Source organism: Sander lucioperca, chromosome 1, assembly GCF_008315115.2.
Source record: "Sander lucioperca isolate FBNREF2018 chromosome 1, SLUC_FBN_1.2, whole genome shotgun sequence".
NCBI classification, from domain to species: domain Eukaryota; kingdom Metazoa; phylum Chordata; class Actinopteri; order Perciformes; family Percidae; genus Sander; species Sander lucioperca.
The window spans coordinates 18,308,643-18,327,195 of record NC_050173.1 but is presented as its reverse complement, the minus strand read 5'-3'; the positions used below and the strand labels follow the sequence as shown (position 1 = coordinate 18,327,195).

Sequence of the window (18,553 nt, the reverse complement as noted above, 5' to 3'; positions counted from 1 at the left end):
ACAAATGATAATTTGTGTTCCTTGACAAAATGAAAAATAGTATAATTTCCCTTTAGCGGTTTTACAGGTCTATATCATAAAATAAAATGAGAACTGCCCCAGCAAAAGTGTGAGAATTAGATTGCTCTGAACATGCAGCTATGCAGGGCACAGGAACAAAGCTGTGCGAAAATGAATGAATGATTAGGGCCGAGTGTTGTTGCGGTTAATTACATGATAAATGTTCAACTGTATTACATGTAACATGTTTTTGATTAGTTGACTGACCTCTCTGTCTCCCGCTCTCCCTGTATCCCTCACACGGCGACCATGAACTCTCAGCCTCTTCTCTGTATCAGTCTCCTTGCTCTTCTGCTTCTACCTCTATCTCTGTCTTGTGACAGCAAAAGGCCTCTCAAAGAAGTTAGAGACGATTGGTTATTCGTGGAAACTCATCTAAATGACGCAGTAAGTAAGACAACAATTATTTATTCTACAATGCTGTACACAAGGGCTGTTGTCTTCCAGCATTACAGCCAGGAAATGACAGCTCAAGGAACCAATCCCATCTAATGTAGAATGGATGCATCGCAGTCTTTCAGCACAGAATAGATCGACTTTACAATATGTTGTAGACACTGATAAGTTGAACCCAGGTAACAGTCTGTTAATTCATTAAATAATTGTTTATCAAAGAATGGACAAAATCACTGGAGTTCTCTTAAAAGTTTGTTTACTTGCAGCAAGTAGAGTCAGTTTACAGCACTTCAGCATAAGTACAGAAAATGACTGACGATAGTCTTTAACAGCAGCTTTTTCTAAGGAAAAGGGGGTAATATTACAAAGAGATACTGTCTTCTTATCACTGGTCAGGCCTGGCGTCTCCTCCATGTGTGCATTCTGTGATTTTCACAAAGTCAGTGGCTCTCATTAGCTCATGAGAAACAGAAATAGTTGCACACAGACTTCATGCAAATAGTTTAACACTAAAAGTAAGCAAAGAGTATAGCAAGCATAACTTTTCTAACACAGTCATAATCCTTTAATTATTTATCTTATAAAATCTAATCACCAGGGAGGAGATGGAAATACTGTAAAGAGAATCAGACAAGTTAGAGTAGTGCTTTAATAAACTGCTGTGACACTGGAGTTGTGGATCGCGCAAAAGCAACTGCAACAAGATACTAGGTATTAGATGTCAACCACTTTTTGTACATTCAATCAGTCAGATGAACCTTCCCCTCTTCCTTCAATTTAAAAAAAAAATATTATTAAAGGTATCGGTTACGAAAGGTGCGGCCAGTCAAACAAGGGAACTAAAGCAAAACAAGGAATTATGCTGGTTTGAACATGTTTTATCCGAAAAAAAAGACACTTGCAGGGGAAAGATGACAATATCCGATAAATATCTCTAATTCCTCAGAAAGCCCACAGCTGCCAGCTCACAGTTTCTGGCAGTGTCAGGAACTGAATCAGTGGTCTTTGGAAAGTCATTGTAGATTATTCAAAGTTCAGGCAGTTGTTCAAATATTACAGTGGAACCATTATGTGTATTTATTGACTTTTAAACAATTGTTTCCTGGATGGGGACACTTAAGCTTAAATTGTAAATATAAAGTGTCACAATGTTCAAAATGACCTAAATTGACCTAAAAACATGCTTTGAAGGCAATAACATCTTTTTCCTCAAACATAATTAACAAAAGCTTACACTTAAAACTAGCTGACCTCTTCTATAAAAATCTTCATTTATCTTACTAATATTTACCACTGTAATGCTTTCATTAATTCAAGGATGGAATTATCGCAACCGTGCTGCAAAACACATCCTGCCCAGCACTGAAACACAAGCTACGCAACTGCACGCCAGACAACGCGGTAATTAATGATTATTCTGTAGTAAGTAAAATGTATTTTTAATGTATGTCTTTTCCTTTTTTTGGTATATAATTTATTAATGCTTGTGTGGTTAAAATATGATCAAAAATGTACACTTAAGTGACCATTAAACCTGCTCCTGCTCTTCATTTGGTATCTGCATACACACCTATATGCAACAGCAGCAACTCTATTTCCACAACTTCTTTACACATGAATAGATTCATAAAAGTCATGACAAGAGGCAATTCCACCAAGCTTACTGTCACCGTTCAATATATGTTTGGGGATTGCTTTGTGAAAATTCTGGTAAAATGACATTATTGACCAGACTACCAGAAACCAGATATCATTCTCATTCTACACTTTTGTGAAAGATTTGCTGAAAGGAGCACCCACCCATCATTTGGCCAACTGCGTGAAGCACAATTTTCTGCACAGTCAGCTGTTGTACAACCATCATGATGGATAGCAGCTGTTATCTAGGCCAAAGGTGGTTGGCTGTGCTACTGACACAGGTCTCAATCTTTGTGGTCACTGAGGGTGTATACAGTGGTGCTCATAAGTTAATGAACCCATGCTAAAATTTACTAAAAAGAGGAATAAAAAAATAATCCTTTGGAAATTAAGCCTTAATTAACATTTTTTTGGAAAATTCCAACCTTTAAGGACACCAGTTTTCTTTGTAAATGAATAATGTATTGTAAATAAATAAATGTTCTTCCTTAAAATACAGGGGGCATAAGTAAGTACACCCCTATGTTAAATTCCCATAGAGGCAGGCAGATTATTATTTTTAAAGTCCTGCAGTTATTTCATGGATCCAGGATACTATGCATCCTGATAAAGTTCCCTTGGCCTTTGGAATTAAAATAGCCCCACATCATCACATACCCTTCACCATACCTAGAGATTGGCATGGTTTGATTTGCATTGAGAGATGATCTTATGGAAAGTACCCCATGCCAATCTCTTAATTAAGGCATTAAGATCAATTTCCAAAAGATTCTTTTTTTATTCCTCTTTTTAGTCAACTTTAGCATTGGTTCATAAACTTATGAGCACCACTGTACTTATGACTCAAATGTTGACTTGCATATCTTTATTCTGCAGGATGTTGTGAGCCCCTTGCACTTCCTAACCTGCAAAATGAAGACTTTAAGCATTCCCCACACAGATGGACTGGTCAGGGCTGTCCTAGGCTCGTTACGTTGCCCTTGTTCTGAGAAACCGGTAAGTCTAAGCACATTAATTGGTTCAAATCATACAAATGTGAATGTTCTTCATAAATGTAGTGTTTTATAATTAAACTAGAAGGGGCAGGAGTAAGGTGACTAACTTAAGGAACTGATCACTTTGGTTTCTCTGTGTGATATTGCCACATTTAACTGGCAAGGACAGTGGAATGTTGGCAGCTGTAGTGTTTCGTTTAGCTACATAGTAGGTGACTCAGCGAGAGGTTATATAGCCTGTTGGCTGTGTCAGTGTATTCAAACATGAACCTATTTGTACACTATTTGTTTACTTGGTGATAGGCAGAGATAAGCTGCAGCACAAAATGTGCATGCAAAAGGTGAGGTTGCATTATGCTTCTTGGTGCACTGCAATGAACAAAACATTTATGAAGAGTGTTTGACAGTTTGAAAGCAGGGGCTAGAAATGAACACAGTAATTTGGGTGCTTCTTGGTTCCTCAATTTTTTGTCTTTCTGAGTCACACTTAAATGCCACATCTGTATGTATCCAAAGAGATGCAGTACAAATAAAACAAGTTGGAATTAAATTAGTATTTCTTTCCACACTTTTATGGGATATGTTTAATCAACCTGTACTTCATTTTTAACAGTGTTGGATCAGAATCAAATTTGATGATTCAGACTCACCGTTGATGTCTGAGTCATACAGTGGAGCAAACCAGGGCATTTGGTAGGGCCCCAGGCTTTACCAGACCAGTACAGGCTGAAAATACTGGCTCACACTGTGACATGGTTTTTGAACTTTTTTTTAAGGCTTGCATTTGAACAAACATACTATACTTTGATCACACCCCATATAGACAGAATAGTATTCAGTCAGGGTTGTCACAAGTCGGACTTTGATTTGTTCTAGACAGAGCGTGCAGTGATCCTTGTTTCACTTTATGCTGGATGGTAAGGGATAAATATGCATCAATAATGTGTGTATTGCAGTTATAGAACATATCACATTATAATTACGCATTATACCTAACTGATGTTCATGAGATCATAGGGACAAACGCCACTCGTTAAAAGGACTGAACACTAAGTTACACAATTGTGTTTGTGTGTTGACTATTAACTAGACCAAAGAACCCAACGTGAGGTTGAAGAGGAGGAGAGCGACGAGACAAAGAAGAAACGAGCAGAAACAATGCAAAAAGGAGACTAAAAAACTTTGCAAAGCCAAAGCAATCCTGTCTGCCGTGACCACATGCTACCAGATGTTGAACACTATTACCATGGACACCTGAGATGACACTTAAGCTCATTGTGAAGCAAACAAAACGTGCACGTCTTGTCAGTTCTTCTGTACTACGCAGTCCTCCATTGGAATATGGAAGAGGAAGCTTCTACTTTATTTAAGCTATCTTGTCAAGTAACTTTATATCTCTCTTGCAACGGTTTTGGATGTATAGGACTACTGACTCTTCAGATAAGTTTCCAAGCTACACAGACACAAGCTATTAAGTCAACTGCAAAAGAATGTTTCAAGGCCGTCCAACATAGTGGACTCTGGAACACTGTGCTTTGGGCCAACTGTGTGCTGCATATACCACCCACCACCCTGCAGAATTCACAAGAATGTTTTTACAGACTCCACAAAAGGTGCACGATGCACAGCACAAAGAATCTCTTAGATGCAGAAGGTGTATTCTTAAGGGAAACTATGAGATTTAAAGCTACACACATGCAGCTCAAAATATATATATATATATATATATATTTTTAAGATAGTAAAGAATATGCTAGGACATTTACTTGCACTTAGCGATGACAGCTCAAGCATGAGGGGGGAATACAGTTTTACTTTCACTTTGGATTAGAATGACTAGCCCTGGCACAAATCTTTGCAATCTAAAGCTCCTTTGTTAGTTTTTGACGGGGAGTTGTTTTAGGCTGTGTGTCAAGTCATTGCTACTCCCTTTTAAAATGACATTGGTTTGATTAATCGTTGAGTGAGATTGATACTTTAAAAGCACATTCTGCCACAGATGGCTGACTTCAGCTCACACAATCCTGACTCTTTTCTGGGATACATCCAAGAAGCTTTCCTGTCACATTCAGCTGATTAATGACTAATAATAAAAAGTCCTATCAGGACTGTACAGTAGCTTAGGCTAATTGTTGGTTTGAGTACCAAAAAATGCAAAAAAAAATACATAAGCATGCAGCCTTTGCTCCTGCAGCTATTTTCTCTTCCTTCCAGGGACCATACCTAATGCATTATCATGTAGCTAATTCCTGTTTGTAAAATGTAGCAAGTATTATTGTATATGACCCATGGCATATGTATTCCAAATATATTTATACCTAAAAGAAAGTAAAGGCTTACGTGTTACTTTGTACTCATAACCTTAAATGATCTACAGTATTACAACACTATTTTTTTCTACTCGCTCTCTCTTCAACAGACACTCTCACAACTCCATCACAGCAGTCTTCATAGAAATTTATTAATGGTGGATATACATGCCATCAAGTGCACAACCGTATCCAGGCTAACGGCTGTTGTAATCAGTACAGGAAAACACACCTGTCCAGTCTGTTCAAACATTTCTTGTTGTGTAACATGGTTTGCTTATTGAAACTTGCAACAAATTTCTTTACTTTTCAAAGGACACTGTTAAAATAGTGTGGTGGTTAATGAAGATTAACTATGCACCTCAAGTTGAGGCATTTCCTAGTGTCCCACCTGTAAATGAACTGTGTAAATAGTAGCATAAATAGTGTCTTTTATATCAACCAGAGGGGATCAACCATACCGTACACAGCATTTATGACTGGAGTATTGCAGTACTATTGAGCGTAAATACCTCAATGCACTGAATACTGACTCAATAGAAACACTGTCAAGGAAAAAGCAAATTCAACACATCACATTTAGCATTTAGGTTTCATACAAATCCAAAGCAAAACATTTTAATTCCATAGAGCATTAACAAAAGAGATGCAGTCATTGTTCATTCAGTAAAATCAAAGGGAATACGAAAATAAATAATTATATTGTATAAAATAAGGGGGAATAAAAGGGTTTACGTAAATGCTACATTTGTCTAGAAATGTCAGGCCTGTGATGGTAACATTAAGATAGCTAAAAACAAACTTTACCTGTAAAAGGGACCTTAAAGGGAACACTGAGCTTTTAATAGTGAGTTCATTGTTGGACTGGTCCCTGTCAAAACAATTTATATCTTTCCAAAGAATTACAACACACTTCCTTTAGGCAGCTTTAGAAAAACAAACAGTTTTCTTCAGTAGTCAATCATATTGCACTTCTATAGGAACATGTGAGGAAGTGGTGACAAATGGGATTAAGGAATGCATTTCAATTGACGGTTGACTGGGGATTGAGCTACGGGGGCAATCACACCAAACCCCAATGAGTCACCCAACACTTCCTCTACCTCCTCATTCAAATTTTACCACCCACCTCGTTGCTTTCATCTACTCTCTTACTTGTCTCTTCTCTACAGTATTCTAAGGATGCACCAAAAGCTTTCAATTGCTGATACTGACTCTGCTCTACAGGGTGCTGCACTCTTTATTGTCCAGCAAAAATAAAATTAAGTAGTTTTTTTTTTTGTAATACAGACAATTGTTTTTTAACTGGAAATGTTTTTTTTTCTCATTCCAAATTCTTAATCCTTGTAATGGCCTCTAGTTTCACAGCAATACTGTTCATGTGTATGAGCTGGAGGAAACAGCGACGCGATGCTGTACCAGCAGCAAGGAGGAGGTTAACTGAAAATACTGAGCTGCGTGTCGTGTTGTGCCTGTGTCAGCCATATGAGCTACTGATATCATGACCCTTACCACAGTTTAACATAACTTTATACCAGATCAGTTTGCCACCGAAATTCATCAGCCTCCAGTCATAGTTATCATTTATTGTTATTCTGCTTATTATATTTGTGTTCGGAAAAAAATGGCAGAATGTGTACTAATCGAAAATTGTAAACTATCCAGCAGGACTGAACAATGTGACACTAGTGGAATGGGCCAGCAAAATGCATGAAGACTAAACAGCAACTAGAAAAGAAAACGCAGCAGCAAAGGGTTGTCTGCCGATTACACCACTTTACTGCCCTGAAATTACACCCAAGTGAGAAAATGCATGCTTTGGTGAAACCCTCTGATGCTAGTTTGAGTCCCGGTGCATCCCTATAGAATAGTTTTTTTTGTCATCAAATACACATCCTCCTGATCCCACACTCACAGCAGAACTTGGCGGATTCAACAGGATACTTGGTCCCACAAGCATGACAGAACTTGGTCTTCATCCCACCATTGTTAACTTCGTCACCGCCATCGACATGATTCCTGAAGACATTCAACAAACACGTAGCAAGGTTAGATACTAAGTACTTTGAGTTGTTATTGATGATATTTCAGTGCAGGGCTGATACTGTTGATACCAGATTATGAAGGGGTTTTGATAATATTAAAGGGGGTGATAGAATGCAAAACCGATTTTACCTTGTCATAGCTGAATAACGACAGTTCGGTGGGTAAATAGGACGTACATAGAAGCTCAAAATCCCATTGACACCCCTATCCTCAGCAAATCTCACATTTTGAAACTGCCGCTGAAAACGGGCGAATCTCAACAAAGCTAGATGATGACGTCATGATCTCAACTCCTAGTCTTTGTCACGCCCCCACATTTGCATAGGCTACACCACTGACCTGAGGTCAGCTTAGTCTTCTGAATCTAGCTAGGTCATGCAGATCTCCAGAGGTCTGCTATTTAATTACTAAATTCACTTCTGAGACTTTTTTATGCGAGAAATCAACTATGTAGAGGTCAAATATGGACCGTTTTACGTGAAAATTGATGGCTAATTGCAAATTTTGTCCGACTGTGTGTCGGGAGTTCAGCGGCCAGTGCTGCCAGTGTTGCTGTCAGAAGTGAATTTAATAATGAAATAGCCCGACAAACAATGTATAACTTTGCAGTGTCTGAAATATGAGACCTGCTGTCTCGTCTCCAATGTGTTTCTATGGGGTTCGCTCAAACCAATCACCAATCATTAAATATTCATGAGCATACCATATTTGGAAGAAAAGCTCTTGTTCCAAATAGAGCCATATTCACAGGGTAGTTAAGGGCCTAATAAAATAGCATTTGAGCAATATTCAGCCAAACCAATGTTACATACCCTATTAGGAGACCTTAAGGAACAGTGTGAAATACCCCATAGAATCATTCTATCACCCCTTTAAGATACTCTAAAACACCTTCAAATCTTCTGAATTGGATGGAGTAAATGTTTTAGTGTTGTGATAACAGTAGGTGGGCATGGCCGTTAGATTAGAAAATGCTTGAGCTTTCCTACAAGGTGTACTGCAAGCACTTCATGCAGGGCCGGCGATTGCTATAGGCGAACTAGGCGATTGCCTAGGGCGTCAAATGTGTTGGGGGCGCCGTGTCGCCCTTAGGTCTACTTCTCTTTAATAATAGAATTAGAATGACAAGTGAAATAAAACATGATTATTAAACATGATCATCCCCCTCAGCCACACGTTTACTTGTCAACCTGATCATTAGATTGAACTGATAATTATTGTCGATCATTTCCTAATTAGGGGAAAACTTCAAACTAATGATTTAGTTTGAAGTTCCCGTGACGTGACGTTTTGCAGTCTATGGGTCAGACACACGGAGCTCTGAAGCAGATCTGTGCGTCACTTAGTGAGTCCACTCTCTCTGTAAAAACAGAGACGAGCAGCGGCACAGACCACGGAGCTGCTGCAGCGCGCCTTCCGTGGTCTGTGCAGCTTCAGGTTTATAATGGACGCGCTCTGCTGTCGACATGCTGCAGCAGATGTGTCCCGTTTGTGCTCCGTGTATTTCTGCCTTAGTTTCGGGTTTCCACCTCCGATGTAGAGTAACGTACAGCCACTTTCCTAAACTTTGTCTCATTCAGAGACCAGAGTCTCAAACGGGGCTCTGTGTCTGTCAGGAGGTCTGAGATCTACCGTATCAGCAGAGCAATCACGTAATGCACAGCAGGCTATGGTGCAGGTAGATTATTTTCTGAAATATAGTGACTTTATTCTCGTAATAGCCTATTATCACTTTATTTTTCTCAAAATATCACGACTCCTCCAAATCTCAGAGAGCACAGATGAGATATATTTTGAATGTGCACAAAGTTTTGAACATGAGCAGAAATCTTGCTCAAACACATCAGAAATATTACATATTGAGTCCACCTCAATGATAAATTAATTCATTTTAATGGGGCGCAAAACTCAATCTCGCCTAGGGCAACCAAAGGGCTAGAGTTGGCCCTGACCTCATGGCAACTGCACCAATATATCACATATTTAAGCTTCATTTTATCAAGCTGGCAGTGTCAGCACTCCTATCACCTGGGTAAACACGGGCTGAAGGATTGGGGGGGGGGGGGATTTGTCTGCCAGATATTGCGATTAACGATTTTTTTAGCTACATATCGCACCTTCTTTGATCATGTAAAATAAAGGAAGAAATAAAGAAATAAATGAAAAATAGAAGAAAAAAAACAGTAAATATAATAATGAAAAGAGGGATAAAAAATGTTAAATCAAATGTTACACCAAACATTCAAACAGAATGGACGCTACAGTTGTGGCGTTGTGCTTTTTTCATTCATTCTCACATTACTTTTTTTTGAGCAAACCTGTTAGTGAACTGGCTCACCTAGATATGAAGGTGTCTACTTTCTTCTTGTTGAGTGCTATTCCAGACTGAGTGTTCCTCACAAAGCCAGAGCTCCCTGCTCGGGTCTTGCTTCCCACACTGAGAGGAAAAACATAAGAGGAGAAAGATGTGTGGATGTGTAAAAGCCTGAACAAAGTTTCAAACTGCAATTTTCAGGTTCAAAACTCACATGTGACCTGTTACAATAATGCCTCTTATACCTATAGTGTGTGTGTGTGTGGGGGCCAAAATGCGGCCAAAATGCTGGACCCCACAACTTTAAAGGGCTGTTTGAGGGTTAAAACTTGGTTTTAGGATTAGGGTTAGAATTAAGTTATGGTTAGGGAGAGGGTAAGGGTTAAGGTTAGGTATTTAGTTGTGATGGTTAAGGTTAGGGTAAGGGGCTAGGGAATGCATTATGTCAATGACGGGTCCCCACAAAGATTGTGAAACGCACTGTGTGTGTGTGTGTGTGTGTGCGTGCGAGAGAGAGAGAGAGAGAGAGAGAGAGCACTGACCCTGATGGAGGGCTTGTGAGGCCGGAGGGATTATTTCTCAATGAACCTGCAGATGAGACCTTACCAGATGGAATCCCTAGAGCAAAAGAGAGAAAAGAAAGAAAATGACACAGTACTACAGAGACTTGTGCATGTTATGTAATTATCGTAGCCTAACCTGAGTCATTTCATTAAAAAAGTCACAAAAAAAAGTCACAAATACATAGAACTTAACCCTGTGTGTATGTGGTGTGGTGGTGTGTGTGTGTGTGTGTGTGTGTGTGTGTGTGTGTGTGTGCACGATCAACACAGCTGTGCCCATACCAGTGGGCTGTGCGAGGCCCGATCTTTGGGGTAAACGAGAGGAGGCTGAAGGGATGGTTGACACAGCAGGAGAGGTGGCCTTCTTTACAGAAGCAGGAGGCTTGCACTGAGAGAGAGAGAGAGGGAGAAGCAATGGAAAAAATAAACAAGTACATAATACTAACAAATCATCAAAGCATCAACATAGAACACTCGCTCTACACAGGAATAGGGATAGGACACAGGTGATACTGTATATCACTAAGATGTAGCCTTCATTACTAAGGGCAGACCATACTGCAGATGTAACCATACATGGACACTGGAAAAGTGACCCCATGATCAATGGCCACAGTTCTCTTATTATGATGAAAAAAAAAGCAGAGCTCTTAACCAACATGGTTTGCACCCTGCTGCTTATATTGGCTTTCAAATAAACTCCCCGATCATGTGCCATAGCTGTTGCTATGTGACTGCCAATTCTACGCCTGCTGCAAAGTGGGTGTCTCACTATGCTAATAACGAACAAGGATTATGAATTCACAAACAACTCTTCTTAATTATAAAGAATTGGCAATAACATAAGTGAGAATTGAGAATTGCCTGGCCAAGTATTTGGGTGAGAGTGGCAGTGTAGCTATCTACTCTTACTTTGAATACTGTGGGTAAATAAGCACAGCTGTTTATATTATGAGAGGAGAGCTGAAAGCTGCGTGTGCAATTTATCAAAAATCATTTTTTCATACTATCAAATTTTTCAGTGCATGTTTAAATGGTTTTTAAGATGGAAAATGAATGGTGTGTGTTATATCCAGGTGTCGCAACACCCTCCAAATTTAGAACATTCAACCAAAATCAACTCAAGTAAAATAGTATTTTGCAACAAAAACACAAGTTGTCTGCTCATGTGCACATCCAATCAGCTGTGCAGTGTGTGCATGCGTGTGTACCGGTGTGCGACCAGGAGGCTTCTTGGCATCTCCTAACTTGCCCTTGGTGGGCATACGGGCGGCCTGCTCCTGGCAGAACTTGATGTGTCTGTCAGCTGCACCCTGGTTAAACCTCCGCTGACAGTGAGGGCACTGGACATAGTCTAAACACAAAACAGGTGGTGAGAAAATATACCTGTAATTGCATCTTCCTGTACTTGAAATAAAAGAAAACTAGAATTACCGCCTTGCGGTGGTATGCCTCCACCGACCAATCAAGTTGCAGTTTATATCCATGTCTGTCCAGACTCATACAATATATGTAGTGAATACCTTGAAATGATTTAATAAAATATATTAAGTATGTTTCGCCAAGAAATATACTTAATATGTTTTGTTTATGGATGCTTCACACACATCTTCAACCTGGCAGCACAGAAGATCTGTACAATCAGCACAGTTTCATGGTGGGCACCCAAGATTAGTGTCACCAATTCAGTATCCGAACAAATGTGAAATATGGTCACAATCTCTCATTCGGTTCCTGAGTCAGGGCGTTGAATAATGGCCAGAAAAGCATTTTTGCAGAACAATATGATGTCACAGTGAAGTTTACCATTGACCTGTTGGATATTAAATGTCATCAATTCATAATTTTATCCTATTAGACATTTGTGTGAAATGTTGTCATAATTTGCGCAGGAATTTTTGATTTATGGCCAGAAATGCGTTTTGTGAGGTCACTGTAACCTTGACCTTTGACCTCCAAAAGCTAATCAGTTCATCCTTGAGACCAAGTGGATGTTTGTGCTACATTTTAAGACATTCATTCCCGGGGGATCCTGAGATTTCGCGCTCACAAGAATGGGATGGACAGACGTGAGGTCACAGTGACTGTTCGGTAACCATAACACAGTGAACGTTCTTCTGTTTCTTGCTTAAGTCCACTCTCCACAGAGCTACATGTTACCTGGGTCATAGGTAGGAGGAGGAGGTGGGGGTAATGGCCCCCCCTCCTTCATGACTTGAGTGAGGACCTTGGCAGCCCGGATGGTAGCGATGAAGTCCTCATGTTTCTTCCGCCAGTTGGAAGGCTTCTTAGGGGGTTCTGCCTGGAAGGGGGCAACACAGAGGAGAGGCACTGTTACACCAGCCTGTTTTGTTTTTTCACCACAACCTTAGACAGCTGTTGCTGCTGTCATGGTAAACCTCATTACTGCCAATCTGATGTACTGTCATTACTTGAAGTGAATGTGTCCTCATTATTTCTGTACTGATTATTATTATTCTTACTCTACTCTCTCTAGTTACTCTCTACTAGGGTTGCAAAGGGTCGGAACACTTGCGGAAAATTAGGGAAGGGAAAGGGAAAAAAGGGAAGTTAAGCTCTGGAATTTGGGGAATTTTTGGACTATTTTCATTTAAAAATCATACCTTTTAAAAGTGAACTTATTTGGGGGGGGGGGGGGGGTTACACATAACAAAGCAATAATAGCTCTTCTGGCATGTTTTGGACAAAAGTATGCCCATTAAATTGAATTGTAGACAGCACTGCATTCAGCAGCACACTCTGCCACCACATGTACAGATCGTTTGCCAGCATCCCAATAAATAGGATTTCAGTAAAATTACAACCTTCTACATGCATAGTATTTATCCCATCACATGTGCAGCCCACACTACTGCCAACACTTTCTGAGCTTTTATTTAACTTTAAATTATATTCTTGAGGTAAATATATTTATAGTTTTTATGATATTTCAGTTACCCAACAACTTGAGCGATCAAACTTTATGCGGCCGGTGTGAACGCAATATGAGTTTGCACACATTGTCGGCTGAAATTTTCAAATTCTTAATTACATTAGTTAACTTGCTAGCAAGCTAACTCACCACATGGCACAGTTCACGTGGTAGGTACTTGACAAATTAATGGATTTATTTATGATATGGTTAATGGTAAGCATCTGTCTGCATATGACATGGTAAATACAGCCTGAGAAGATAACCCCTATATTTCGATTTTGTTCCCATTTTTTTCCTATAAACTCCCCATAAATTCACATAAGTTCCCATAAAACGCAATCCTACTCTCTACCTTAAACAATCTAAAAGTAAGAAAATGTAACTGAGCCACCAGGATGCATAATTTTAATGATTATGTCTTATTTATATCTTATTTAAGACAGAAAATTCCTATAATTTAAGTCATGGTTTTAATGTTTGCAACTCTTAACAACATGCCTCTTCTTCTTCTCATAACAAATTAACTTCATTCCTATTCAGCCTTGGCATGTGAAAAAAATCTCCTTTTCTTTCCATAGTGGCAGTCTGAGAGCTAATGATTTCTGACAGAAGTAGTTCACTGAGCGGTTTCTGTAGCAACATGATAGCCCGCTGACTTCCTACTTCCTCCTCTACAGTTATAGTCTTCGAAAAGCATGTTTGTCTGACAAACACAGATGATTTTGAGAGAACTAAAGCAAATGTTCCTTCACTCCCTCTAACCATGCACCATGAACCATTTACAGTATAGTACTCATTCCTCAAGAACTTGACTGTTATACATTTCTATATCATGTTATATTCTGACAACTCAATCAACAAGTTTTATCATTTTTGGCTCCTAATTAAGGACTTCCAAATTGCCAATGATGTCATATAGAGAGAATCACATAACAACTAGAGGTTTGTCCTGTTCATGCCAGAAAACTGAGAACACGATTATCCAGCAGAAGGGCAGTGAGTGTAAGAGTTAGTGTAAGCCAACACATCAGAAAGAATTTTTTGAGTTGACATTTGAACAACTGCCAGGAAACAGACTTCAAACTGGGAACAAAGGATAAGCAAGTCTTGGTTACGCAGAGTGAGTACCTTTAGATTTCCTGACAACTTCTATGAAAGTAGTACCATAAACAAAGCTCGGTAGATTTAAGGTGAGTTGTCAAAGAGTAAGAGTCTATGACAGGTTTAAAAGAATTAGTGCAGCTTGAGAAGATAAGAGGTAAGACGGTCAACACAGGGATGGTTAAAGAAAAAGAAAACATAATGGCCTACTTTTGAATATTGTCAGTTGCAGAATGTGGTACGGTAAGGAAAATACCCCATATTTAGTGTTTTTTCTAAACTAATACCACCACTAGTATGAGTTTACACACATCCAGACTATGTAGGCCAATGATTTAAAGCAAGGAAACCAGTATTAATAAAACCAGAAACAGTGTGTGAACGCCTTTTGGGCTGTGCCACTAAAATTCATGTACACAGAAAGAAATGACAAATGAAAAAAAAATAGATGAATCAACTTACTTTCTCTGTAGAAGATGAACTTTGTGACTGAAATACAATTTAAAGTGCCTACATTTATTTAGGCTGAATTACACATGTTAAAAACACTGTTGTTTTTACAGTAATTTCCGGACAATTTCCAGACTGACATGTACAACTTTGAGCATTTTGTTTTTTTCCTATCAATAATCAAATTGAACTCCACCCCCCTCCTAAGGTGTAGTCTTACCTTTGGTTTGATGGGTTTGAGCGTGGGGATGTCTGTTCCCTCAGCTCTCTGTCGACTGGAGTCAAAAACCTTCCTCCTTTTGGTTACTGACTTCTGGCAGATTTTAACGTGCTTCTCCTGTAGGGAGAGAATAACAGATGCACAATACGCAGTAACTACACAAACTTAATGTCTTGAAAACACTTGCCAACCTTTGAGATTTGTACCTTGCTATTACCCTAGCTGCCATTTTGTTTCAATCACATTTCCAGAAGCAAGGCAAACATGATTTCTATGACTGCAGCTGCAAAGTAAATAACACAAACACATCTTCCAAATAAAATCTAGATATAAACTACAAAGTTGGATGTTTAACATTAAAGCTGGGGTAGGCAGTTTTTGTTTGTGTTATTGGGCAAAGATTCCATAATAACCTTAAAATAAAAAAATAAAATAAAAATAAAACTAGACTTCAGCACCTCTTCTTGGCATTCCTATTGGCTGTTCTACAGATGCATGTGCACATCCCTTCGGGTGATGAAAGCCTGATTAAATGGCGGAAAAAATTCTGCAGAAAGTTGCTATTCCAGCATTGGCAACTGCCTACACTGCACAGTAACCCCAAAAAAGGAAGACGGACTTATCAAAAGAGATCACACCTGTGACTGAGCTCAAGGCTGCAGTTAGCAGAATGCTAAACTATTAGCAACATCTTCTCTCCACCTCTCTTATAGTTTAGCCTTCTGCTAACCATAGCAAAAGGCTCCCGGCTGTGGCTAGCAGACGGCTGTGGCTAAGTCTCATGCTACAGTTAGCAGAAGGCAAAACTACTAACATTTTCTCTACATCTCCCCCTTATAGTTCAGCCTTCTGCTAAAGGAGGGCTGTATCTTCAAATTATGGCGTTTTGTTTTGCCTTTTCCAGAACACTGCATACTCCAACTTTAATGACAGCAGTATTTTTTTTAAATTAATTCTTTCAAACCTCCTAATGTACACACAAGCACACATCCTTACACAAATACACACATGCCAACAAAAGAATGCATAAAACATGATTGCAGTTATTGTCAAGTGATGAGCATGAGTGCTTGTCTAAGTGCATGTGTGTATTGGCATTACTGGGAAACAATATGTTCCAATAACTTATTGAAATCATCATGTAGCTTTGATGTGATAAAATCTAACTCTGTATTATGTCTTGGTCATGTTAACATTTAATAATACATAAAGTTATGATGATAACGGTGGTGGCAATAAAAATATGCATCATAATCATCTTTATCTATGTATAAATAAATACGTGTTGTAAGTCATCTCAATAGTGCATAAATCTCATTGTTAAAAGTGGCTTCAAGTGTACAAACCCTGTGTTTGTTTTTTTCTGGTTTGATTCCTTGGGAACAAATTCCATTACATAGCAACCACTATCTACAATCTGCACTCCTAGATTTAAATTTGACTTCATATTTTAGCACTACAGCAGGTACTTAGTCAAGGTTGTAAATCATGTAGTCTGAAATGACGTACCAATGGCTGATTGAGAAGCTGTGTCAAATATAATAAGATGTGATGAGCTTTTAATTATTGTTACTATTTATTTTATATTTTTTTATTTATTTTATTCTTTGTGTCTCTGTCATTTGCATTTGTGTTTTCCTTGGATGTCGAACATGTTTTGTATGTATGTGCATTGATTGTTTTGATATGTTAAAAAAATCAATAAAAACATATTGATGAAAAAAAAAATATATACTTTTAACTGTTTGCTTTAACGGAAAGCTTTGGTACTTTGTTAAAACCCTCCCTATAAAGAGCTCTTCACAGGGCCCTACTGGCTATTTGGATTGTAGCCAATGTCATATCCAAACACCCTGGCAGCTGAAAATAAATGGAAAATACTGTCACCACAGCAACCACAGTGCATCTTTACGCATGCTTAACACAAAAAAAAAAATCATATTTTTAGCAAAAAGTATTGCCCATCAAGTCTCAAATTTTAGATAAACTAAACCAACTGCATCATCTTCAAAATGTGCCTGCTAATACAGCACTGTACTTTTCTTCTGGTTATTACAGTGCATCACTTATATCTCTATTAAGGAATGTGAAAAAAAAGATAATGGACTGCTTATTTGTTTACCAGGACTTTAGGGAAGAAGCATCTTTTACAGATGTGGCATTGAGCCAGATCCTCAGCGGGAGAACCATCACCGTCTGCAGGAATAAAAGATGACCTTCTGATTATAGTGAAAGAGGTTAAATATCAGAGAGAACAGAAATGGACCACAGCTGGCCACCGTTGTCTTACTGCTAAAATGATCAGCCGTAACGTTAGGGTAAGACAAACATTGGGTTTGTTGACACAGCCCATATTAACGTTAAATGCTAATGTTAAAGTTACTTTCGCTCACATAATAATACATTGTGTTTTGGACAATGGTGTTCCCACAATGACCCAACCACAATGTCATAATTAGTTTCCTTGATTAACGTTAGTTCATTTTAAACGGATTCCAACACTGATTTCCAAATGCTGAAAACTGACTAGAAGTAACGTTAACGTTACTGTTAGTTTACAGATTTAAAAACGTCGTTCAAATATTAGTGTCGTAGGTATAACGGTAGGTACTATTATCTACATGTAACGGCTTCATCCAATAACGTTACTATGCTTTAATTCATGTCAAAGTAGCAGCATCCTAATGTTGTACAGCTCCTATGGCTAATGTATATGCTAATGTGAGGATCACACCCATTCAGAGACAGTCGGTGGCTAGCTTCATCTTTGGCCCTGACGTTACCTAGCATTACTTGGGCTAAATCCCACAGAAAAAAGCGGTCGCTGACAGAAACTGGTTAGCTAAAGTAGTAATGAATCCGTCAATTTAGAAGGATAAAAACGGAGAGCTTGTGAGCTCGACTTGGCCACAAAACAGTTAAAATAAACATATAGACGACAATTTAGCTCACCTTCAAATTCTTCCATCATTGTGTTCTCTTGTCTGATACTGCTGTTGTTACAGACGGCCAGAGTAGCCAGTGGGAGTGAGACCAATCGCCTCTGCCCACTTCCGGCTTCGTGAAAATACGGGGGACAAGTAATTTGTTGGTGACATTACCGCTATTTTTACAGAAATATTACAATACATGCGGAATGCAGCAATGTGTAGGGTCTTTGTAAGGTACTGATAGTGTTGTGACAACTACACATTTTGCTTAGCTCGTATATGCACAAGGTTATGCTTTATATTTAGAGAGTTAGGCTATATTAAGAGGATTTACTCATAATATTATTTCATTTATATATCAGCTAGATACAGTTATAAATAATGCTTTATTCATATTCACTTTGTAGGCTATTGTACCTATTTGACATTATAATTAAGTTCTAACAGACACTGGTTTTCATTGGCTGAGATTGAGAACTAACTATCTTGATATTACTCATCTTTGGCTTCCAATAGGAACTGATTTGTCTGATGCAGCTTCATGTGCTAACATCCGAGCATTTCATTGGATGTTACTGCACTGTTTATAGCGTGTA

At 38.7% G+C, this 18,553-nt stretch overlaps 1 protein-coding gene across 2 annotated transcripts; it reads right to left on the bottom strand.

Annotated features, from left to right (window-relative positions):
- Positions 1-5,531: 5,531 nt before the first annotated feature.
- On the bottom strand, positions 5,532-18,131 carry zc2hc1a (zinc finger, C2HC-type containing 1A). 2 transcript variants are annotated; one of them, XM_031301334.2, is made up of 10 exons: positions 17,980-18,129; positions 17,150-17,223; positions 15,028-15,144; positions 14,820-14,846; positions 12,482-12,623; positions 11,533-11,675; positions 10,604-10,709; positions 10,301-10,376; positions 9,783-9,881; positions 5,532-7,417 (listed from the first exon to the last, which is right to left on the bottom strand). In XM_031301334.2, exons 1-10 carry the CDS (start codon positions 17,996-17,998, stop codon positions 7,282-7,284), a joined length of 939 nt encoding a protein of 312 aa, XP_031157194.1. In that variant the 5' UTR covers positions 17,999-18,129; the 3' UTR covers positions 5,532-7,281. The 2 variants fall into 2 exon arrangements, with proteins under 2 accessions (XP_031157194.1, XP_031157195.1); XM_031301335.2 differs by lacking the exon at positions 14,820-14,846 and having other exon boundaries at positions 17,980-18,131.
- Between the last annotated feature and the right edge of the window lie 422 nt (positions 18,132-18,553).

Bases quoted from the DNA above. Each gene is read 5' to 3' on its own strand.
- zc2hc1a (XM_031301334.2), bottom strand. The intron at 11,676-12,481 runs GTAACATGTAGC...TTTTGTGTTTAG, and splicing joins TCCTCCTACCTATGACCCAG to ACTATGTCCAGTGCCCTCAC. The intron at 7,418-9,782 runs GTGAGCCAGTTC...GAATGTCTTCAG, and splicing joins GTAGACACCTTCATATCTAG to GAATCATGTCGATGGCGGTG.